Consider the following 26562-nt stretch of genomic DNA (forward strand, 5'->3'; position numbering starts at 1 on the left):
AAGCACGTGATAACAGAGAGGAGCTGTTCCCCGAGGTCATGCCACGTTACGACGCGTGTGAGCCATGCCACACCGTCTGCGCATGTGTGGGCACGCATACGCGAGCTTGCGCGCATCTGCGAGCGTACGGGTGGTCTGGACTTAACACATTCACAGCAGACCTTGGCTTGATTCCATTTTTGCTTAGGCTCATTTAAATGATTAGATGACATGTTATTTACAACTTGTCTGTTGGCTTATTGTTTTCCACTTGCTGACACCTACACTCTCCTAAGCCTATTCTTTTGTATATTTATATATTGACAGCCTATTGAAAAACAAATATGTTGGCCTTTTTTTTATTTTCCTTACCAGGAACTTTGTTAATTTAGGCATTTCTATGCAGTGGTACTGCTATGAGGCACAGTCAACTTTTAGGAAGTAGGCAGGACTGTAATAATAGTAAACACAGAATGCTAATAGTATCACACAGCAAAACTGAAATTGATCTTTATTAAAACAGTTTTCATCATGTTGTTGCCCTGGAAATGCTTCCATTGGGTGGTGATGTTGCTGTGCCATATAAGGCAAAGTTTCTGTTCACAGTACAGGGACTCATGGCTACCGAGCGGATGTAATGTCACACTTTTGCTTTCAACGACAAGCCTACAAGTGCCATCCAGAAGGTGTAATTCTAAATGAATGAAACTCATGTAATATAGTCCTTAGTCTCTCCGAATCAACCAATGAAAAACAATTATTCACTAGAGAGGTTATGTGGCAGGACAGAAGATACAAATCTCATTTCTGCGGGCATATTGTATGCATAGCAATTTGCAAACATTTACGTAGATGAATATCTGTGCAGTGGATAATCTCACCAAGTGGTTTCTTATTCAATAAGAATTGTTCGAAGGGCACAAACCCTTTAAGGATGGTAGAAAATCCAGAAAAGCTTTTCAAGAAAACTCAGTATTTATTTTTTTTGTTCATGTAAACAATCTAGCTATGTCTAAAGAACACATCCACACTTGTAGTTTGCTCGAAACAAGCATAATTTGTTATGGTGTAACTGAAAGTGGGCTTCACTGCACATAAGCATCTTTTGGATCAGTGAGCTCGTAGTCAAAGAATTGAATGAAGTACTCTGTCATCAAATTAGAGGTTCACTTGAGATACAGTGAAAGGAAGCCTGGTTATCCAGGAGAAATATTGCTTTCTGTGGTGTCGGGTCTTGCCCACACGCAGCTTACGACGTCCACACTGTCCCCTTCGCTGTCATCAAAGCTGAGATAGAGAGCCCTAGACTCACCGGAGGCATTCAAAGCCATTTAGACATTGCTTCCACTTGAAAACGATGAAGTTTTGGAAAGCGCACATTTCCTTTTTGTGTTAACACCACATGCTGAATTAGTGGTGCTTCCCATGGGGGCTGCCATACTAAAGCTGACCGTAGCCAGCGCAGCAACAAGCCTCCACTCAAAGGGCCTTAATATTATGATAATATTAACCCAGAGTACTTAATATTATGATCCAAGGCAGTATTATGACACCAAGCATCTTTGGACGACCTTGGTTCATCCTCCATATATTTTGCACGTAAGGTCTTGATGAACTGAGCTCATTTTTTGTACAGAAGGGGTTAAGAAGACGATCATCCAATAAACGTGCATTCTTGCTGCCAAGCAAACCTGAAACATGCTAGATTGAGCAAAAATGATAAAATGACAACGTTACTTGCGATTAGCAGTAAGCAAATGCAGTCTGAGTGGCCATCTCAATGCCTTGTTTTAAACAAAAATTCTCGATGTTATTAGAGAGCTTTACCTTTTCCATATACATAATTATCATTCACAGAATGCCAGGTTACCGGGGACATGAAAGTGTGCAGTCATGTGTGGTGCCATATGCAGCACATACCTCAACTGGAAAGAACATAGAACTAGTATTGCAGTAATCAACCATATTCTATGTGTATCTGCTGCTGTAAAGCAATGGCAGTGATGAAATCAACAACATGCAGTCTGTTTTGTTTTCTCCTGTATCCCTTCGACAAGAAAACTTGTGCATCACAAAATCATTTCATGTGTCTTCGGACAAAGCATCAAAAGATGTCGCCAGCAGCTTTGTTACTGCAGTTTGTATTTACCGTAACTCTCTATTTCCATCTGTGTGCCAACTTTCACAATGAGTGCATATATTTCTTCATTCTTACCATTCGAAAGGCAAAGGACTGTGCGCAAGCGTAAGGAACTTCCACTTCTATCTCATTTATCTCAAGCAATAAAAAAAAGATTGTGCTATCTGGCTCAAATAGTTACCCTATCAAGTTTGCATCTGCTGTTACAACTACTGCACATAAAAATTAGCAGGAATGCTCGATTACTGCTTGCAGCAAGTCTGCATTGCTCGTGAGATGCAGCTGCATGTTCTAATCAGATAGTATGTGTTGATCTTGGGTGGTGGTTCCACAATATCAGCCGTTAGTGAGTTTTTAGCATTGTGTGGTTGTGTGTTAGTCTTCCTATCAGTGACGCCCCTGATACGCAGCAGCGAAGCAGGTTTATAGTGGAAACTATAACGCCACGTTGAGCATGACTTGGCAGCAGAAGTTCACAGCAAGTCACTCTTGAGTTACCCTGATCATATCGTGCACCGAAAGCTTGACTGTTGATTCTGCTATATAAACCTGTTCAGCAGTGGCCATAGTTGGCATTTCAGGGTTCTCACTCATCGTGGCTTCCGCCTGCTGTAGAAACTCAACTGCCTGAATGGCATCTGACTGCTGGTAGGGATTGTCACTTTGTCACAGATGATAATTGGCTATAAGACGGAATCTTACTCTAAAGAGAAAGAAGTTAGCATCATTTAAAAATTTAGTGATCTTCAAGTTGCCATAATTGCCGTGTATGACAACTAGGACAGTGAGTGGCTTCATCTCCTGTGTCAAGACTAGAAGCTGATACCCTGGAATGAATGTGCTAGATAGCTGACAGGGAATGTTGAAGTCGAAGATAAGTGCCTAGTCAGATAAAGTGAGAATATTGATGCCTATGGCAAATTGAAAGCTATGTCCTCAAATGTCTTGTACACCTGGTGTATCAAAAGCTTATATTATGTCTTATCAATGGTATTTGTCTGACAGTTTAGGAGTTCAGTACACTTTCTTTGGTTCTTAACAAACCAGTCGCAAAAATTGCCTGTCTGTACTATTTACAGTATATAACAAATAGTATATAAATTCTAGACAACTTTAATACGTCATGGCCAACTGTCACCAAGGAGTGACAACGTTTGATTCAGTTTGAACCACCATACTGCTGTGTGATGTTTGGCGCACTAGCAGCTTTCTGGTTGCACAGTGTGAACCCCCTTCTGTAATTCTAATAAACTTTTTTTATTCTGCATCTTTCCTTCCAGCTTGGCAGAGGATTGCAATGCCTTTACAATCAGGTTAAGTGCAACACTGATGTTGTGTACAACATGGCACGTGTTGTTGCTCTCCAATGTGCATGCTGGCTTCTGAGGCTGCACTTGACCAGTGCTCCAAAGAGAGGCCTTGTCAAATATTACGAAAGGCTACAATGCAGAGAAGCTGATTCTAGAGTTATGAAAGAGGTCTAAACACTTTGCTTGTGTCTTAGAATGCTGTCAGTCCATTTGCTGCTCTGAGCGTTACAAGTAGCTGAATGAAATATTGAACACTCAGCTATAGATTGCAATTTAGTGACCAACCTTAGCATGTACTCTATGTAAGTTGGCCCATGTTGTATTCAAGAAACCTACATAATAATATACGTAGAGGGTTACAAAATTGTGTTGCCTGTCCTCAACCAACAAGGATTAACTTGCTGCTTGGTATAGGGGTTATGAACACTGCAGTATGCAACGCCTTTATGAAAGATTATTTATCTCTTGTTTTGACTCTTTTTTTGGTCTAAGTAGTGCGAATGGCTTGCACTGATCCAACCTGTCTTGGAGTAGAACAGTCAGTAGTGCTTAGAGTAGCAAGTTCGCTTCCATGCTTGCAAGCGTGGATATATTGCAAGGTTTGTACTCGCCGTACCTGTTGCATGGTCAGTCTGTTGCATAATATACCAGTGTAGTGGTTACATGTCATTTGTAAAACATTACAATATTGGGCACAACAAAGCTTTGGCGGGTGTGGAGCCCCATCTTTCCTTTGTGTTTTTAATCAAAATGATTCAATCATTCTTCTTTTCTCTTGTTTTCTCCTTTCTTTGCCCTTCTTTCTTTTTCCTCCTTTCCCCTGCTCTGCCCTATATAGTATTTCAGGATTAACCCCCCGCCTGTTCTAGTAAGTAGGCCTTTGAAGGCCTTCTTTTAATTCTCTGCCTGCATATGTTCTATCTTTTGCCTCATTTTGCTTTTGCTTCTCTTTCGATTCCGATGGTGGCGTTCACTGTAGCGGGTTGGCTTGTGCTCGTGCGCTTCACGTTTCATATGCTTTTACATTTTTGTCAGCATGCTGCCTGCAACTTTATTCAAGGCAAATATGACGCATTGTTAGAGAATGCTGCTCTTTTCATTATTTTGTCATATTAATATGTATTATATGTGCATGGATGGGCATTGTGAGCTGCAAAGCTTTCTTTGGTTTTTCGTTGATCTTATGGGTAATCATTATCTGCACATTGAAAAGCCTTGCTGCCAAATGGTCTAGGGCTCAGCAAACTCTGTAGGCACTGGTTCTTTTTCGTGCTAGCTCTTCTTTATTGTAGTAGCTTAATGTTATTGCTGTGCAAGCAGCTGAATGCATAGCACCATTTAGCTACTAATGTACAGTCATGACAACTCATGGTTCCCGTGGTTCCCGTGCCTGTTGCTGGGAAAGATATTTTTGTAACATTTTATATAAGCAGCTGTGCTACATGACCTGATCTAGAATACATAATTGGAAAACAGAAGTAACATCCAATTACATTTTATAGGCTTAATCATAATTCCTCATCAAATGTCCCCCACCAGTATGGGCACCATGTAAACACTATGATGCATTCACATTTCTCAGCAGTATGGGCATAGAAAGGCAGCTTTTTTTTATATATATATATTGTGAGTATACATATAGGGTTCATTTATCTGAAAGACAGATGGCAGGTGCATAATATGTAAGTTCTTTGCCATATTTGAGATGCAATCTTCATCTTTGTGTTGAACCTTCAGTTGCCTTTCTAATCTTTGGATACATCTATTTTTTGTAAGAAGGAATTATTTTATATTTTGGGATATAAGATTACTGTACAGGTGTTGCTGTAGTACAGTAACAATAACAAAAAAAAGAGTGTGTTTTATTTTTATAAATGGTGTACATTGCCCACATTTTGAAGATTTGAAACACTCAAGAAAGACCAGAGCATTAGTTCATTTTTCTCAATATTCACTCTCTCATATGACTGCAAAGGTGGCCTTTGGCAGACTGGCTATTGTCTAAGGCTCAAAAGCTTTACGGTTTGCAGATTTCTAATACAGACTTAAAGCTTACACTACTTTTACGTGACTAAATAACTAAATAAAGAATGCTTTACTGTCAGCCATGCTATTTTCTTCTCAATAAAACATTAATTCATGACTTAAGGAGCCTTCAATAAAAAGCTGTAAGCAGTCAGGACAGACAGATTGGAAAGTTCATAAGCAAGAAAATATTAGCAAAGTGGAAAGGGCAAGGACCACACAAGCGTGACCAGTGAACAAGTGTCAAGTGTGTTGAATGTGGAAGGTCTCGGTGATCTCCATTGCCCCCTGGATGCGGTTATGCCAGAATGTCTCCATCCAAGGTGCAAAACACATTGCCACAAGGTAGAATTACAGCCAGTCAATGATTTTAAGCTGTTGCTGTGCTCATGCGACCTAGTGTTGAGGCATAGACCAGTTTGACCATTGGAGGGTGAAGGCATGTGTAGGGTAGAGACGAGGGTGCTTAGATGTGCTGCCACTGTGATACAGTGCTTACAACTGTAGGTGCTCTCATCTGATAGTGCCATTGGCCAACGCATAAGTGCGATCTGTATGAGTATAATTTGACGAGGTACTGTTGCTGCATTTTATTCGTGGAAGAATGATGCTTTAGTTCTTTCCCCGACCTTTTTCTCATACGGTGTCACCAAGTTGAACAACAACTTTACAATCTCTGTCGAAATAATTAAAAAAGAATGGGGGGGGGTAGCTTTAGAGAACTTGTCTTACGTACTTTGAATGGCACACTTCGAACATTACTTGCAGATTTTGTTGATACTTATTTTACATCTGGTTGTTCACTGTTCTGAGGAACAAACCAGCCACTATTAGTTTATACTGCAAACAAGAGGGAATGATTGTTCATGTTTTGGTAACATACAAGTTCCATTGCATCTTAGTAAAATATGCATGGTCCAGTGTGGGCTTCAATGTTTCTTTGTTTTTGTTTTTTTGATGTGAATGTGAGTTGCTGTAAGAGCAAAATGTGGTGCTAAGAAAAAGTGTGCACCTGAAAGTGTGCTGACTGGTGTGTGCTTTATGTGCTTCTGTCTTGAATATCATGCTTTTAATTTCAATGCCTGTCTCATCATAACTGCAAGTGTTATTGAGTGCTGTCTTGTGTGCCTGTGTTACATAAACTGGTTATTGCTGTTTAAGTCCCCTTTGTTTGGACTTGCCATTTTTGTCTTTCTGATACATACAGCCTTGAGAAATCCTGTGTAAAGGTCATAATGTCTCTGACAACTTGAAGTCAACAGGATTATTCTTTTTCTCATTTGAACCCAGGAGCTCAGTTTGTGAACTATTGGACAAGGTTCGAGCACACCCGTATATCTTGTATATTTGATAGCTGGTGCAGTTTCAACATGACTCCTTTCACAGAAACATTTCAGCCATTGTAATGTTTCCCTGATAAAACAAACAAACAAAGAGTTGAAGCAGACTTGTCATTGTTGTGTTGTTTAAACAGTATTTGGGAAGCCATGATGTTTTTTCAATTCTTCTTTTTTTTATTCCACTGGGGCTTTCTATTTCATCATTCTGGCTATTTGTTAGTTTTTTCTTTTATAGTTTTCACAGCTAAGAAACTTACAGTCACAAAAGATTAAGCTGAGTTCTTCACGTGATATCTCGTTATACTGTCTATATTGCCGAGCAAGGCAGCTCATCAATGATTGCTAGAAAAAAAAGGGAAAGGTATGTAACTGAATCAGATTCTGTTTGCAATTAGGTGGTTGACAATTTTGCAAGAGTTACATGTTCACTTCTGTTGCCTTTTATTGTTTCACAGAAAGGGTTACCCACTACTATCTTTGGCGCCTGTTTGATAGCTGTGGCAATTTTTTGCATACTAAGAGTCACAATGTTGAGTAGCTACGAAATACACAACAAACTGCACAGGATATTTAGGTGACACCACAATACCAAGAAAATGTATTGTTTAATGGATTTGATACTACAATATAAACGTAATCGAAGTAATGTTTTATGCCATCAGATATAAAGTAAATGTACCTTTCGGGTACAATGCAGTTTCGTTTAAATGTTACCCATGGGAGGCAGACAGCATTGAACGTAAACTTATTAAAGAGCTTACCTGCCAGAAAATAAGCCTATCTGTGTTGTGATACAGAGGTTCTTAGTCAGCAAATCATCTATCCTTCACTCGCTTTGTATGCTTAATTTTTGCATGGTACATGAAACTTCCGTTTGGCGATTCTGCATTATCTTTTGTTACAGTTGAGCTTTTTCTTTTTGCATTAACTTTTTTGAAAGTATGATTATGTATGGCTTAAGGTGTGTGCAGACCTTGTGCGCTTTTATTTTATAGAGCAGTTGTGCTTTATAAGTCATTAAATATATTATTCTCACACTTTTACTTTAAATCACATTAACAGTACAGTCAAACCTCGATGTATGAAACAGCGCGGTGATCGCGAAATAGTTCGATATCGCCATATATGAAATCACGTAAAAGGACAGGTCAGAAATTTCTGCAAATCAATCAATGAACCAAGGGCACGATCAGGGATTGTTGTTCAGAGCGCGCGCCACAGCTGAACATGCGCTCCAAACTAGCTGCTAACTGAGCTAAATGCTAACTTGAAGCTTCACACAAAGTATTTATTTATTTTGCTGAAAGTACTGCAGCAGTGTAGCCTGCTTCTTATTGGCAGCCGCATGCCTAAACACGGAGTCCTCAACAGAGTCTAAACGATCCACAAGCGATAGGTCGGTGCCCTCTATTACACTGCAGTAACGGCGTAGAAGGGCCAAAGCAGCTACAACCTTAGTTGAAGTCGGGAGTGGGGCAACATCAGTGCTTGCGGGAGGATTAACCTTGGCAGTGTCTTCATTTGGCCGCTACTTCCACTGCAATCTCCACATCTCTCAGTCAAAGCATTTTGAAACACTGTCAATAACAAAGTATTAAGTGGTGTCTGCCAAGGCGTCTGTGAGTGAGCTCAGTGAGCGCGCGCTGTCACACGTCTTTGTGGATGCAAACCGCCCATTCTTGCGAGGTGCGGCAGGCGCAGAGCACGGCACCGAGGAGGAGTCAGTGCGGGAAATGCAATGTGTCATTGACGTTGTCGAACTAGCCAAGCCGCCACATGTGTACGTCGCTACATTCAAATGGCACCCTCGGCGCGATCGATCTTTGCAGCTATAGTGCGCAGCAGTCGGGAACGCCCATCGCGCCACTGCTATCTTTGAGGGTTTTGCGGGAACGCTCACTGACTGTCAACAGAGCGCACACGGTCTGCGATGACGGAGTTCGTTGTATCCATTTTACGTCCAACTCCGTTTGAAATAAAAAATTAAAGATGCATGCGATATTCCAGGTGATATAGGAAGTGTTAGGTACATGCAATAATTTGATATATCCGTGTTCAATATATCGAGGTTTGACTGTATTTCACAGTACTTCGCAATATTTCGTGGTTGCTGTACAACAGGATGTTCTCGTTGTAATGATGCACTAGTTAGGCACTTCTGGCGGCTTGACCAGTTAGTTCTATCATAAGCTGCAAATTTGCTGCTACTTAGTATGTTATTGACTAGTGACTGTTCCTGATTAACCTGATACTTGAAAACACTTGTGCATATGATGCCTGGCTGCTTGTATTTCTTGTATACATTCTGTTGTGGCTTTTTTTATGTGCTACTTGCATTTGTTTGCATCGGTTTGCATTTTATTTTGTACCTGTATGGTTCTGTGTGGTTGTTTTGGCTCCCTGCAAAGTGTTTTTCAATCTTTTTTGAGGATTGCAAGCATAAATGATAATATTTTTTGAAGTTTACTGTTTACCGTTATATTAACCTGCTGTAATATACACACTCTAGGCTAAGCAGTAATTACCCGTCTATTGCACATCTTTCTTTTTCTTGTACCAAGTTGTAATGTAATTTCTGCAATGGGATCTTGGTCAATGTCCAGTTTGACCCTCGTACAAAAACATCAACTTAGATCTGCAAGATACTAATGGTTCCTTGCTATCTTAGACTAAAAATATTTTGTTGTTTGCTTGACATGCAAATATTTGATTTGTTTCCATAACTTGCGAAGACATAGCTGCTCTACTTTAAACCGCATCTGCCTTGACACGCATGTTGCAGAAGTCACATCATGTAATATGCCGACATTTCATAGTCAGTTTTGTCTTATATTCTGTAATTGGGGATTATGCAAACCCTTATCCAAGTCCCTAGGCATTTGGTTCTGGCTTCTCAGCATTGAATCAAGCTTAATTTGCATTGAAGGCTGGAGAAAGTTAGTAAAATTGCATGCTCAACATAAACAGTACAAGAAAAGACTTGGATGTAAGAGAGTGCGCATACATGCACTGCCCAACATCTGGGATTTACTGACATGGAGTTGCAGACAGCCTATCAGTGCTGAAAGCTGGGCATGTTGGTAGCTTTGCACTCCGTTTCGCATGTTTCGTGCTTGTATATGATTGTACCACTTCATCAGTGAGCTTTAGCTGATAGTCAGAACTTGGGTTGTGTATATCCCATCCTCATATTCACCACTTGCTCAGTTTTTTCAGCAATGAACAAAATGTTAGTTATTAAGTTTAAGCACCCCTTTAGTGAAAGCACTGATGCTGTTAAAGCTGTACATTTGCAGCACTGACAAAAAGGTGTCACTCGATGTTCTGCAGAAAAGCTTTTTTCAGCTTCTCGGAGCATTCATTAGCTGAAGTAATTTCAGCATCTATTATGACTAAATTAGCTGCACTCATGCGTACATAATGTGCAAGTGCTTTCGTGGTCATTGTAGTGGAAGCTGCTTGTATGTTTGCGTGGTCATTTTATTTACTATTTTCTTTCAAATGACACTGGTATGATCATAATATAATTTTGAAGAATTGGTTGGAGGATGTCAGTTTTGTTTAAGCTTAAATGGAAATCAATTTTATATATCTTTAAATATCTTGTGGCTCATAAGAGGAATGACAGATAGTAATGCACTTAATTAAGCATGTAATGTAATGTACGTGAAGCATGTAATGAACACACAACCATCAGATTCCATCACATTGTACCATATGGCTGCCATATGGTTGTCTTCTCTAGACAAACACACATAGAGCTTTCTCTTTGTTCAGGTACAGCACACACACCTGCATTCAATAACATATTTTAAAAATTCATGTTCGCAGATTTGGGAGTAATAGTTTGAAGAGATGAGTGTGTGATAAAAGCAGGCAGTTGACATTTTCATAGAGTAGGCGTGCAATGCACCGGTGACCTTAAGTGTGCGAAGATTGAAAGGGCTTGAGGTAGGCAGTCATGTCTTTCCTGGTCTCATTTTTCTTAAGAGTTGTGGAATGGTACATAAGGTGGCATCATACTGAATTACATACAGTAGGCCTTGGCACATTTATTGACATCCATGCAAAAGTAAAGCGCTCTGGACGCTGTACCTGCTTTGCGCATTTGAATGTGTCGACAAGTAATATGAATGTGTTCCTCATATTAAAAAATATAGGGAGGCAGCCATAACAACCATATATCATGGGGCCATACTGTTGTAGCGAAAGGCATACAACTGCTTGCGGCCTGATCTCGTTATTGGCTTGCCGGTTATGGCCCACAGATATTTCTGACAGCTGCACAATTTCGGCAGATTTACGTGGTAATGAGGCTGCACTAATGTGATGACAACGGCTATACTGAGAAGCAAGTCTGCTGCTATTTCATTTAGAATTTCATTGAGAGAAATTTTACCAACGACACCCTTTTGATGCAATGTAGAGTGTGTGTGTAGAACAGACTACTGTTGCGTTTAGCACCAGTGGACCCCAGTTTTATTTAATGCGGTGTTAGACCTGCAGATTTACCTTCTCTGGGATCTATAAAATCACTGTTGCTCAAATTGTATGAGACATTTAAGATCACTGAATAGCCGATACATTAACCCTTTCAGTGTCACTCACATCTCAGTACACTGTTGCATTGATGTCCTGCCGTGTCACTGAGATCAGATAGGAATGTGAAGACCATACCAGGAAAGCATTTGCCATTATCCGTCATTTTTTCCCTTCACATAAGCAAAAGTAAACTGTTGTTTTCGTTTTATAATAACAGGGAGAATAAAACCTGATGCTGGAGATGCGTCACCTCCTAAATAACCTGGCACTTAAAGGGTTAATAGAATCGTAAGTTATATAAAAGATAAATGTTAAGAACACTTGGGTGACTTTAGATAAGAGAGTTGACGGGATTTATTTTTGTATATTCATTTACTGAACACCAAGGCCTGTTATTGGTAACAGAAGAACGTGCCTTGAGATCCACGCTATTTGTTTAATTAGTAGTTTTCATTGCAATCTGTCTTTGTGTAGCTGCTTTGTTACTGTTACCCTGCCAGATTGTAATTTTCCATGCACAGTAGAGGAGCATCTGTGAAAGAAGTAAAATTTTAGCATTTCAAAGCATTCTGCTCATGAATTCTTTGCATACCAGCATTGCTGCCATCAGAGGTTATGTAAAACTTACTATACCTAATACCAATGTTATCATTACCTGTGGGTCTCACAAGAGATGATGCCATTCCTCCTGTAGCATTAAGACAGGTGGGGTACATTTACCATTGAAGGAACATTAGAAAATATTATCATAGTTTTGCCATAAGGGCGAAGCAATGAATGCGATAGCCAACATGTTAGAATATTACACAAAGTGCAAGACTCATAGCTGTACTGGCTGTATGAATTGAAGTAAATGTAAGCAGACTAAGTAAAGACAAGCTGTTGTGCTAGGGGTTGTCTGTTTGAATGCTGCCATTGGACAAGTTAATTTATGTTCAACAATTAAAGCCAACGTCTTTCGTAGTGACTTTATCACCACTTTTCCATATCAGGTATGTTTCAAACGTCTTTTCTGGGCCGATCCCAGAGGCAGCGCACAGCTGCGCCAATATATCATTTTCATATTTGGGATCTGTTATTGCTTCGCACTTTTGATATTTAAGTCTGAGAAGATTTAAGATAAAGGGCATGCGCTGTCGGTGTTTTGTTTCATGATATTTGTTTGTGGGCTGCCATTCTCAAAATTTGTAGGAATAATTTTGTCAATAATGTAAGACCTGGTATGAGCAACTTTAGGGCTAGAATGGTGTAGCAATATAACCCACATAGACTGCATGTTAAATAGCATACATATACATAGATATATGCGGTACCTCACGGTGATGGCTACGACAGTGCAAATTCGCTTGGCGTGTCCATATAATTGCTATCGCAATAAAAAGTTATGAGCTCAGGATGACTAAATTTAACTTCTGGAACTGCAAGTAGGTTACTTTTACAGGAAGCAAAGCCTTGGAGGATTGTACTTCAGGAAACACTGTAAAAGTGACATATTGGTTACAACAGTTTTTTGAAATTCCCACACTGCATTATCAACTTTGGCAACTTCTTGCATAGCTAGTTGGTGGGCTGCGAGCAGAAAAAAGGAAAAGGGGAGCTGAAGTCACACTGCACTAAAAAATAAATGAGAACTTAACTGGAAAGTTTTGCAGGCCTTCTTTGCATGAAAAGTACCTAAAAGGTGAAACTATTGAGCAACACATGACTTCGTTAAGGTGTCATTTGATTCATGGTACAAGCATAAAATGCAAAAGCCTGGTGTTTTATTTTCCTCAGTAATAATTCACATATTCTTCACTGAACAAATGTGAAGTCTGCAGAGAGCAATTTACCACTATAGCCTAATTTATTGTTTCCTTTCAGTGCTTGTTTCATATGTGTTCGATTTTGAAATTTGGATGTGCAAGCAGTTATTGTTCTGTCATGTAGTGTGGGGGTAGGCATGTCTGCTTGGACACATTGTCCCATGTCTCTTTCAGGAGAGGTTAGTGTAGAAACTAAACTCTTCAAGGAGAACAGCACAAAGTGATGAGCTTCCATGCTTTGCCATTGACTCGGACCACAAGCCCACCTGAAGCAGGAAACACCATTGGACCAAGGCCGCTGGAGACTGTGCCAGAACTGTGCATTCCCACTCTGGCGAGCTTCAGTCTGTCTGCACTCACTGGAAGCAGCTTCTGTGTGCTTGGCAGAATTTGTCTTCCAAATAAAAGCCCGAGGCTGGTCGACAATTCGCCAGAGCAGCAAGGGAGAAACGGTTGCTTCTGTTTGAGAGGAATAGTGTGCCTTGATTTCTTGTCATTTGCTCTGGTAAAGCATTTGCAACTACTGCCCAGTTGCATTTTTTTCACTTTTGTTTTGCTTTGGATAGGCTTTGCATGGTTATGAAGAAAAAGTGTGCAAATGCAGTCGCAAGTTATGATTGTTCAGTTTTCTATGCTTGAGATGTAGTGCTGAGCCATGAGGATAAAGGCAAAGAAAAACATGGGAAGAGGGGCAAGGGGGGGGGGGGGCAATGCTTTCAAAGTGATGCTTTCACTTTTCAGCAACAAAGGTCCAGTTTTATGCATCACTGTAGTGAGAGTCACTCATTGGTGCAACAGTTCTGTTGCCCATCCTATCACTGCACTCGGCAATGGCACAAGATGAAATTAATGCTGACAAGAATTGTACCCACTTGCAATAGCTTAATTGTATCCACAGTTGTCTGTTTAGCATGCTTAAGGGTCACATTTTTTAAGAGGGTGAACCATGTTTTTATAACTGGACAGTCTTGTGCTTCAAGAGATTGTAGCAAAATGTTTCATAGTTAAGCAAGCCAGGTGTAAAAGTCACTGACCCATTCGTGCAATACCATGATTGATTTTTGTGTTTGGCATGCCATTATGTTTGTAGTAATACATGCAGTAATACCACATTCTGACACAGTAGGGAGTTCTAAGAATAATAATATAATAATAATAATATAATATTTGGGGTTTTACGTGCCAAAACCACTTTCTGATTATGAGGCACGCCGTAGTGGAGGACTCCAGAAATTTTGACCACCTGGGGTTCTTTAACGTGCACCTAAATCTAAGCACACGGGTGTTTTCGCATTTCGCCCCCATCGAAATGCGGCCGCCGTGGCCGGGATTCGATCCCGCGACCTCGTGCTCAGCAGTCTAACATTCTCAAAGTTAGCGGACGCTATCAACCAGGCATACAAAAGAATATAAAAGGCATATAAAGGAGTTTGCATCGTTTGACTATGCTATGCTACTTGGAGATGCGTATTTCCTAAGCTCACTACTGATAGATGGCACTACCATTTCTTCACTAAAAAACTCACACTTTTTGTTCAGTATCACCACAAATGATGCATATATATATAAATATATATATATATATATATATATATATATATATATATATATATATATATATATCGTACCACCTTTGTTGTCCTATCGGCGCTATTCCATCCTTGTCATGTCTTCATGGCCATAGCCGACGTTGATGAGTGAGTGTCATAGCAAAGTGGGCCGATGCCGGAGACAGTGTATGTCACACGTAGCTGAAGCAATAGAAATCTCAGAATGACAGCTACAGATTTTACTCAAGGTTTCTTCAGCAACACGGTGTGTTGTTACATTGCTTGAATGCAAATTGCATTAACATCGACAGTCATCACGAGATGGGTTATGTTGGAATATATTGTGCTAAATCTTAGCAGAGAGGTGAAATTTCATGCTGCATTTTGTTTATTACCACAATTTGATGCAGCACGTGCCTGTTTTGCTCAAAATTTAAAACACACACACGTATATGTGTGTGTGTGCGTGCATGTGCGTGCATGTGTGTGTATGTGTGCATTTTTTTATTTTGAACAAAACAGGCAAGTACTGCATCAAATTGTGGTATTAAACAAAATGCAGCATGAAATTTCACCTATGCTAAGATTTAGCACAAGATATTCCAACATAACCCATCTCGTGATGACTGTCAATGTTAATGCGATGTGCATTCAAGCAATGTAACAACACACCGTGTTGCTGAAGAAATCTTGTGTAAAATCTGTAGCTGTCGTTCCGAGATTTCTATTGCTTCAGGTACGTGTGACATGCACTTTCTCCGGCGTCGGCCCACTTTGCTATGACACTCGCTCACCAACGTCGGCCATGGCCATGACGACATGACGAGGATGGAGTAGCACCGATAGGACAACAAAGGTGGTATGATGACGTTGGCATGATGACAAGAGGATGATTGTGAAATGAAGACGATGGTATAACCACAAAAATTTGACGATGACTGCATGAGGAGAATGAGATGAAGACGATAGCGTAACAGTGACTGTATGACAACAACAGTATGATGGGAATCGGATGATGAAGCTGGACAGGTGACAATGTAAGGACCACAACAGCATTACAATGACAGTATCACACTGACTGAATAACAACAGCATGAATGCTCTGGAATGCTAAAGAAGGAATGATGTCACTGGAACAGCAAAGGTGGTACGACGATGACAGCGTGACATCAATTGGATGATGTTTCTGAAATGAAGATGATGGTATGACGACAGTGTGACTTTAGCGGTATGACGCTGATGGCGTGAAGGTGATGGTATGACTACTACAATGTGATGAGAATCAGATGACAAAGGTAGAGTGATAACGATGGACCAACCACCATGGCATCACAACGATGGTATGACAACGGTATGACCACGCAATGACGACAATGGCATTACAGCAGTGGCATAATCATGATTCAATGATGACAGCAAGAGTGCCATAGAGTGATGAAAAAGAAATTACATCAATGGAACGGTGGAGGCAATATCAGAATGACTATGTGGCAACAACTGCAGAACCGCAATGGCATGACAAGAATCAGATAGCAAAGCTGGAATGACGACAACAGAACGACCATGCTGGCATCACAACCACGACCACTTGCCTAGTGGTCTAACTTAGTAGACAACTTGGCTCTCTCGGTTGGCCAAAGAGGCTACATAGGTATATAGATTCAAAATGCCTGATGTAGGCAAAGAGTGGTAATCGCATTAACAAGCCAGTGGCTGTTTATACCTGACTCCCTTAACTTAGAAACACAGTGCACACACTTGAGTGTATATGAGACATGCAGCTCATTCAGTTCATTCATAATGCGTTTCCAAGCAGCAATGCTCAGGTGTGCGCAAGTGAGGCACCATGCCAGCTTTTTATAAATTTTGTGTACTTGATTTTAAATGTGATAAAAATATTTACAAGAAAGACGCGGTGCTCTAAACAGCTGAAACTGATGTTTGGGAAAGCAATGCGAAAACTTGGTACTCTGGTGTAGTGACTATAAGATTAATAAAATTAACCATTTGTGATCAGTTATGGGTAAAACGAACAATTCTAGGAATCTTTCCAGAGGACTGCAACCAAGATGTAGTTTGCTTTATCCACATAGATGCCACCTCTTCAGTGCACATTATCTGGGACACCATGCATATGTTAGCTAATGTACGCGCAAGACTCAGTTGAGTGCCATACAGATGCACAACATTGTTGGTATGATGGGCTGTCTACATGTATCCAGATATTTCTTTTATGCACAGCTGTTATGGCAGCACTTCGTAGAGGGATTACTTGACGAACTGTTTACCGATTGTGTTTGCCAAATGTGTTTTCCGATTGTTTGCTTGGCTGTATACAGTCAGACTGGCTCACTGGTGCAGGAGTTACTGTCAAGTGCCAATAAGTTGTTAGCTAACAGACACACTGCTTATCCATTATGACTATACATATTAACTTCCTTGTCACTCATTAGCACTCAGGCAGTTTTTGCCTAAGGTTTTCAGTGGGAAACCTCTGCACAAATGTTAAGAGCTTTTGTTGGACCAATTATAGGTGTCATTGTTGTACCCATAGTACTCCAAGACTTAATACAGTGAGGGGTAAGTGCAGCAGAATCACTTGCATGATGGCTTTTAAGTTTTTGCAAACATTCTTGTAAGGGCAATGACGACATTGACATGTTTCCACCATAGTGGATGGCAAGGATGTAAGGCACTGTTGCAAGTGTTCTTGTTATCAGTTGTAGTGTAAATTAAACTCTAGCTTATTGTGAGCAGTATACGCATATGTAAATGGTGCAAGTGAGGTGTAAGTACAGTGTAACAAGGTGTGTGATGGCTTTTAATCTTTCGCAAAGGCTTTACTTGTGAGAGCAGTGACGTCGATGGTACTTTTGCCACATAGTGAATGACAGGATTGCCAGGCATTACTGCAGCTACTTTTGTCATCAGTTGCTTTGTTGTGTCAAAGTATATACACACACAAATTGTGCCGTGCAGAAGTTTTCAGAATACACATACCTTGTTAAATACATGAGTATATGTAACGTAAATAGTCTGTCTACCAGTGGCCATAGAAGTGAGAAGATGTACTTTCCATTCTGTATATTTGGGCTTAGTGTTCTGTGATAGGCAGAACAACTGGCTTTGTGGTGGCTGCTTTATCATATGCTGTTTATGAGCTTGTAACTCCTTTGAATGCACTGTCACTCCTTCCTTTTACTTTCCCCATGTATCCTCTTGCAATTTGCTTTATTATTCTATGAAATGGAGATTAAGGTTAAAGAGTAGTTTACAACTGTTGGCAACACTCAGGAGGTATCTCATATTGTGATGGTAAAGAGTAACATAGTGTCTGTGCAGTATTTTCAATGATACTCATACGCTGACTTTTGGAGAACTTGCTCTTTGTGTTGTGCGATAGCTTGTGAAGAATTTAGATACAACTTGTGTAGTGTACTCTGCTTTTTGTTAAGCGGTTCAGCTGTCAGCGTTTTATTGTAGTGGTCAACCTTTTGAACTTGCTAGATGCACAGCTTTTATTAATGCAATGTGCAGTTATGCTGATTATGACAAAAGGGGCCCTGCAGCACTTTCTTAAACATGGTAAATACACCTTCTTAGTTGCTAGACAGTGCTGTCCTGAATACTCGAGCTGGGTTATTTTTATTTTTTTTCATGTGCAGCAGGCAGCTACAATTTCATTTAGAAAGACAAGAACTACTTCGTTTTTAAGGAAATTTTCATGCCCCCACCAAGCCTTTCATGTCTATTATGTTACTCAAGGGACAGGATGAGTGTTGGCCAGATTTCTTTAGATATAGCTACTAATCTGTGCTTTGGAAGAAGCAATATCCTCAACAGCAGTATTATTGTTCAGATTAAAAAGCATAGTTCAGTGCTTTTGGGCAACAGTCGAATCCTTAAATTGTGTTGAGGTTGCATATTTTTAGAGAAAGCTTTGTTTAGTGCAAGTACATGGGAAAGAAGGAAGGGTATACGAGACTGAGCACCATATCAACAAGCCCAAACAGTTACTTTGTTGAATTGCATCCTTTTGTAGCCAGGTGTGATGTAACATGTTCGTCAGTGCTTGCAAATCAGCATGCATTTACGATAGCAGCGCATATTATTATGGCCTCATAATGGACAACACTATCATTGCTAAAATATTGTGTTTCGTCGCTACTCACGTGGGATTGTGTGCCCCGTTCCTTTTTGTGTATCTGAGCAGTTTTCAAACACTGCAGAGAGTCGTCTCAACATAGCCCTAGATGTTGTCATTCCTTAGTTTTATAGTAGAAAATTTGATCGACACTTCACTAGGCCATATTATTACGTATCATTGAGCAAGGCATAGGTAAAAGATTTTAGACGCAGCCTGGCTATAACAACGATTTATGGCAACAATCTCATGTACTATTCAAAATCAGTCAGAACATGCTGACAGCTGTAGCAAAAAATAACTTGTTCTTGGGCTGGTTGGCCGATACTTAGTAAAGCCATTCTAGTGTAAATAAGACAGACATAAGAAAGACAATACAGGACACCATGAGCACTACACTCGCAACTAATTTATTGGAGTCCCCAAGAGGGCCATAAGGAAATGTACAGTCAAGAGCACATGCGCACAGGTTTATCATGGCTAAGAAAAACAATGGAAAAACCGCATATCACTTCTAAATAGGCAGACAGGAGTATCGTTCACGCAATCCATACCCCCTTTTCTGATATGAAGCAAGGTCTGCTGAAACAAATTTCTTTAGAAATCTCAGCAACAATGTAGTTATGCCACTATTTGTTGGAAGGAAACGACACCACTCCACTGCTGTGAAAACTCAGTACGATGACAGCTGAGTGAACAGAGCGGCTAAGGCATAAGTTCATGCTACCACCAATCCCAGAAGGCTAGCAGTTGTAGAGAAGAGGGGAAGGTCACGAAGGCATTTCAGGGGCAAGGCATTGCTTGCGAGCAACTGTGCTCACACATAATGCATTTAAGAAGTTATTGTTGGAAAAGATTAGGGAAGTGATGCCCTTTAAAATGGGGCCAGACGTTACATGCATTCCCAAAAAGGTGTTACATGGCTCCTTTAAAAAAAAACTGCAGACATACGGTTGTTTCATTTGGCACAATTTGTATAGCTAGCCGGCTCAAAAATGTTTGTGCATTTATTTTATCTACAAGTCTGTGTTGTGTTTCTGTTGCAGCAAACTCTCATTGGTCAACGTATAGTTATTCTTTGAACTGCTGGAAAGGATGCATGCTCAATTGGTTGTAAGCTAGGATGTTTTACTCATAGAATCAAATTGGATTATGTATAATCGACTCGCTATCTGGGAAATTTTATGAATAATTACCAAGTATCAATTCTTATTCTGAAATTAGCAGCAGAATTTGCCGTTGGACTGTTTTTGTTTTAGTTAACTTCGGTTATATTCAATGTATTCAGACATATTTTTATTATGAGCTTTGAGACAGGGTGACTATGTAACCTGTGTTCTAGTTGTGTACCATTGACATATCCCAGAATAAAAGGAAGTTTTCATTGTATGCCTAGTAATTTTCTCTAGTAGATGTTCTACTACTGTTCATTTTTATCCTAGACACTTGGACCTTTGTTATGTCAACGACAAATGGTGTCTCATTTGAATGCTGAGGAATGTAATTGTCCTCTTTCTGGCCCCCTTCAACCTTTTCAAAGCACTGAGATGCGAATTAACTTCATCCAAGGCTAAGGTAGAGATTACTTACAACGTTTTCTTTAAGTTCTTGCAAGTCATGGAAGAAAAAGGAAACTCTACATCAGAGTTTTTGGTGCCAAATCTACAGTCAGTCATAGCAGGAAACATTTGCAGACTTAAAACTAGTGTTTAATTTCTCAGCTTTGACATTCATTTTCGTGAGGTCATTCCCCTAAGAACTTTTCCTCAATGTCATGAACACAAGTCATGAACTGCTTTAGCCTCCCTTTAGCCAGATTTCCATGGTGTTTAAGATAGGGACAGGAAAAATTAACTACGGCCTAAAAAGCCCATGCCTGTACAGTCTGCATGACTGTCTTGCTGCTTGCAAGTTAGCCCTGTCACCATGCTCTAAAGGAGCTTCGAATTTTCAGCCCATGATAATGACGCTCAGATTGCCACTGGAACTGTTCAAAAAAGGCTGGCATTAAATCTGCAAGCTATTAAAAATGGGGCCCTTCCTAGCATAATTTTCATGCTTGTGTGTTTTACTTGCATGTCCTTTCGCATACTGTCTTGTCCTGCCTGCCTCTACTGTTTCTTTGTCTTATGTGCATGGTAGAAACATAGCAGTGTGTGTAATGTAGCTTGGCTTTCTTAGGCACACGCAATGTTGTGAGCAGGCACATATTGCTTGTGTGTCAGAGTTGACAACCATTAGTAGTTAAACTTTTGTACATATTAATTTTAGTGCTGGTTGGTCAATTTGCAGTAAAATGGTGAGGCAACGAGCTTTTGTAGAGTAAAACAAGTGAAAACTCTTTTATGTTGACGAGTGCAACCATTACATGGAAGCATATATGCACTATCTTGTATAGTCGTTCTTCGATTCAAAAACATATACCTTGTTCCAGAACAATAGCACATCAGCACATAGCAAATTCTAACACATTTGTGAATGTTAGAGGCTGTCAGAGTTGCAGAAAGCTCAAAAAGCTTTTTTTTTTTTCAAGTTGGAAGAAAATGTACTGCGTTCGTAATAAAGCTTTGTTTCTGAAGGCAGTTGAAGTGCATCCAACTGCTCTCAATCTTGAAAGGGCCTCTAGACAGGTTGGGATTATCTGGACAAACAAGGGCAATGTGCAATGGGCCTACTCATGATGTTGGGCAAATTCCACAGCTGAAAGCACTGTAGGAGCCTTCCGATTCAAGTAAATGTTTATGCCCACCCTCTGGCTTCAGTGTTGGTGCTACAACACCAGGATTGGAGTGTTTGGCTGTTTCTCCTAAAAGATACCTTGAGGGAAACTCTGCATGGAATCTTCCACTGGCAAAACTGGATGCCAGTGGAACAACACCACAGGAGGAATTTGTCTGCCCTAACGTTGTGGATGGTCATGTAGAGTAACCATGGAGCCAAGCCCAGGAAGAGAAAGGCAGCACTCTGATGGCAGGGCTCTAACACAAGCCTGCAGTGGGGCGGAATGCAATGAAGGCTCGTGAACCAATATTTGAGTGCTTGCAAAGGCAACTTACATGGTCGGAATTGACCTGTAACTTTTCACTATGGCATCTCATAGCCCTTGTGTTCCTTTGGGACTTTAAACCCGAGCGACTAACCTCTCACTCACTCACTCACTCACTCACAATGAATAAGTTGATCAATGAATGAGTGAATAAATTAATCAATCAGTCAGTCAATCAGTCAATCAATCCCCATAAAGACTTGCCACTTGCACCATGGCTGCTGTTGCATTCCTTCAAAAAAGTCTGGCAGGAGGACATTGACTGGACATTGCTGTAAGATTACAAATCAAGAACTAATTTTAATGTACACCTGGTTTTGGGGCCCTTTAACTGCTGATTGTGCTGCACGATTAACAAGTGATTCTCTTGTGGCGTTGTTGTTTTAGTTCTTGACTGCTTGTGCTTTCTGCTTTTGCAGAACTCTTGTGCAAAAAGAACTTTTTTCAGCACTGTCGTTTTCACAGCCTCAAGGTGTCGTTGTGTGTTTGTTGTCTTTTTCTCCAGATATATGTTCGTGCCCTATTCGACTACAACCCTCTGGATGATGACCTCATTCCATGTGCACAAGCTGGCATTCCATTCCAGACAGGGGACATTCTACAGGTCTTTTGCTTTTATGGAGCCTGCAATTAGCCACTTGCTTTTGTTCTTTCTTGCCATTTTGTAGCAGAGATATATTGGTCTACATGGCATAGAAAGTCTTGTTTCTCAGCTACATTTTTTTTTACTCTTGCTACAGTAGGTGTTTCGCGTGACCTTTGCTGGCTGCAAAATCATGGTAGGCCTTCAAATAGCAGCAATGTCACCTGAATAGCAGTAGCTATAGGATAGATTACATTAAAAAAAAAAGAGGTCGTGCCACTGAAAATGCTTTTGAGCTGAAAATGCATTTGTCGTAAGTACTGTTTCGTGCATTCGAAACGTGTTGCATATACTTTTTCACAAGCAAAATGCACTTTATTCACTTGGGATACAGCATAGTGCATTACAACAATAGTTTTTTGTTAGAACATTAACAGTAAAGGTGCTTTCTGGCCGAGTGTCATATATTATGTTGCAGATATTAAGCTGCATGCTGCTAAAGTAGTATGCAGCTGGATGACTATTTATTATGTGCTCATTAATAGGGAACAGTGGGGTAACTTCATCTTAATGTCTGCAGTTGTCTAGATTGAAGGGCTCCTCTCAATTTTTGCATGGATAATTAAAAAAGGTCTCCAGTTGCACATAGTGCAATGCTGTTACAGTAGCCGGATTGCTGGACATAATTGCACAGCAATTTGCAATGTGCTGTTAAATATTTAATTGTGTTTTACTAACTATCTTTTTTTGTTATTTACTTTAGGGCAAATCTCCCAATTATGGAATTGAAGTTATACAATAATGAAGTCATATTCACTCAGCATAAATTCTGTGTTTAGCACCAGTATCAGTACAGTACATGCTCTACAGACAAGTAGAGCACACTTTACCACGGCACAGGGTTGCTGCAGCAGCGCAGCTACTGGGCACGTTTGTCTCGGATGCATAACAGTCTTCAGAGCACCCACTTGAGAACAATTGTAGCTTGCTGGCTGCGCATTTTTGTGTTTCCTTTAATGATGGACTACTACCTACTGTCGTACCACAATGAAAGCCAAACGGAAAAAAAAAAATGTAGAACGACTATTATGTCTAATTGTACTCAAAACAGCATGTAATTATGGCACAAGCATGCTTTAAATGTATTTTAGACCCCAAACTATCTAAAAGCACTTGTATATAGATCACATTGCTATGGCACATATTGGCAAATGTAAGAAAACAAATGTGCCTTGCAATTTGTTTTCTCGTGTTCGTATTCCATGCTGTCATGAGAGCAGTAGGAGGAAATAGGAAAGCGGACCTGTGAGACCGAGAAATGTGTGCGCACCCATTGTGCTGCCCTCCTCCTTTTCCCTTTCTTTGGGGGTTCAACAGGTGATCAGCAAGGACGACCACAACTGGTGGCAGGCCAAGAAAGAGACGGCCGACGGTACGGCCGGGCTCATTCCCTCGCCCGAACTCCAGGAGTGGCGGATGGCTTGCATCGCCATGGAACACGCGAAGAACGACCAAGGGGGTACGGCAAGACTTTCTTATGTCGCACGAAATTGCTTGCTCTGCTTGGAAATGCGCTATCGGAATCCCACTCTGACATCATCAATGTCACAGTTTGGACACTTGCATAAAGTGGAAGTTTGGCACTGATTTTCTATACTAACAGTTTCTTTTTTTTTTTTTCTGGACATGTGGGAAGAGTCCTAAAAGAGTATTATACCAATATAGTCAAGTGTAGCATTGCTTTTCCTTTAAAGCTCGCCTAGCAACACTGAAACCTCACTTCTTCTAGTGAGACAAGTGCACATCCAGAAATTGAGGCAGACAGTTTGTTTGAATTTGAATCCACCTGTCCCCGTATGCTTACTTTCAATCATAAAAGCATTTGGCTGAGTCACTTGTAAAGCACGTTCAGGAACTTCCTCAACTTTGAAACATGTAGTGTGCTTGTATTTCAATCTCTCCGCACAGCAGCTTGTTGTCCCAATGAAAACATTTTGCAGTTACAGTCAAAGCATGACATAAAGAACCTGGGTAGAGTAAAATATCAGATATATTAAAGTAAAACCAAAATGTCTCTCAACAATATCCGACATGTACAGAATACATGCTTGTAATGAATGTCAGATGTAGCAAGGGTATTTTTGTGCCCAATGTGACTTTTCCATAACGAGGTTTGAGTGCGCCTGTCTTTTTTTCCTTTCTTCAGATTTTCTTTTCCTTCACATGTGATCATGCATGATCAAAACCCTAGACATTGTTGCACATATCTTGATAAGAGCTCACTGCATGTCTTTTTCCGCACTTACAGTGAACTGCTCCATCTTCGGCCGCAAGAAGAAACACCTCAAGGACAAGTATCTGGCCAAGCACAACGCAGCTTTCGACCAGCTGGATGTTGTCACCTATGAGGAAGTTGTCCGGCTCCCATCCTTTCATCGAAAGACACTTGTCCTGCTGGGTAAGTGGTATGACGATGGGTGTGACGATGCAAGCAGCGGGAGCAACAGACTAGTGTGTGCTGCTACAGTATCTATTTCCTGCACAGCGATGTATTGGAACTTATTATATAGAATTCTTAAACACGATTTAAATATCTAACCCCTTTCTGTGCCAAGAACGAGTCTTGCTCGTTCAGGCATTGTCTGACTCCCTTGGGTTTTAAAAATGACGGCATGGAGGCTGCAGCAATGACAGTCACTTTTTCAATGCCGAAATTGTATTGTGTTTGGGTGTTTCTTCACCTCAAGTAAACAACTAGCTGTGTTCGGAGCTTCAACTTGGTACTAACAATTTCGAGGAAAATTTAGAGCCTCTTGCAACCTCTCTCGTGGGGTCGTGGCTCAATAAAACATGCTTTTGCCGGCACCTCTGTGATTTCCTTTACGCCCCGGGCCAACAGTAATGCACTGCATGGAGGATAACAAAAGCATGCTTGACATATGTTCAGGAAACAAAGTAGGTCTAAATATGCCAAATCTTGTGCCATCAACATTATCATAATATTATCATAATGTCAGGACACAGCACAAAATTTATTGACATTGTGTCGCAATAAGACTAGTTATCATGGTCATGTAATACATTTAACAAGTGAGTTGTACACATTTTCTTTGGCTTCACTTGTGTGTGGAAGCCTCAGTGATTGCAGGAGCAGAGACAGCCAGTGCATCATAGTGTTATGATACATCCAGCGCCTTGGTACCAAAATCAAAACTGTTTTGTAGAAGCAAGTATTGTAGTCAGTTATTTAAAGTGTGTTGACATTTGTCATTATTTATTTAGGGTTAAGAGAGGACTTGTTGGTTTACATACATTATGGCAAAACAGCGCAGACAATAGGAAATGTGGAAAATGGACAATACATTGCATCATGATGTTAAGAGAGGATATGGACCAGCATCTAACAAAAAAAAAACCAAGTCAGAAATGTTATGTCAGCACTCCTGATGAAGGCTAGAGCAGGCTACATCTCTGGATTCACTGCAGTGTTATGCATTGAATATTAGTGTTTAATGTTTCTGCCAAACGTAGTGCATGGCTGCTGTTTTTTGTTGTTGTTATTCTTCTGAGGGGCGGAGGGAGGTGGCTTGTACCCTTTGCTCTCTCTGCCCTTTCTTTTTTTTCTTCTTAGATTCTACGTGTGTGCTGGGTACCTAATTTAATTGGTTCCTAGGTTCATGCCACATGATATTGTATGCGCTATAAAAAAAAGTGTACACCCTTTGGGGCATATCTTGTCCTCAAATGATAATTGTCACCTGTCTTGGTTGCATTTCATTTCTTGAAAAGTCTGCACTTCCTACTTTCCTGTCATAAATGGTATGTCATGCTTATAATTACGCATGCTGTTTGTGACGTGGAGTTACCAGGCACACAGCATTAAAGAAAATAAAGGCATGCAAGATAGATCATGATGATTGTTTGGGGACAAGATAAGCCCCAAATAATGCAAGCTTTTCTTAGAGTGTGACTAAAAGCGCACTGCACAGAAAATAAAGTGAACTGAGAATTGAGGTAGAGCTTACGTATCTAAAAAAGCAAATCTAACTGTGGTTGTTTCTTGTGCTTTTTCTTTTCTTTCTGTCACTTCTGTAGGTA

General features: G+C 40.3%; 1 protein-coding gene across 4 annotated transcripts in view; it reads left to right on the plus strand.

Annotated features, from left to right (window-relative positions):
* CASK (peripheral plasma membrane protein CASK) overlaps positions 1 to 26562 on the plus strand; it is an 842400-nt gene that overhangs the window by 799244 nt on the left and 16594 nt on the right. For 2 of the 4 annotated variants that reach the window (XM_075682288.1, XM_075682289.1), the window contains exons 18-21: positions 4268 to 4297; positions 22387 to 22485; positions 23842 to 23983; positions 24773 to 24922. In XM_075682288.1, the coding sequence (XP_075538403.1) occupies positions 4268 to 4297; positions 22387 to 22485; positions 23842 to 23983; positions 24773 to 24922 (421 nt within the window). The remainder of the gene's footprint in view (positions 1 to 4267; positions 4298 to 22386; positions 22486 to 23841; positions 23984 to 24772; positions 24923 to 26562) is intronic. The other 2 variants (XM_075682290.1, XM_075682291.1) reach the window with 1 other exon arrangement.

The sequence above is a fragment of the Dermacentor variabilis genome, chromosome 2 (genome assembly GCF_050947875.1).
Source record: "Dermacentor variabilis isolate Ectoservices chromosome 2, ASM5094787v1, whole genome shotgun sequence".
In the NCBI taxonomy this organism is placed as follows: Eukaryota; Metazoa; Arthropoda; class Arachnida; order Ixodida; family Ixodidae; genus Dermacentor; species Dermacentor variabilis.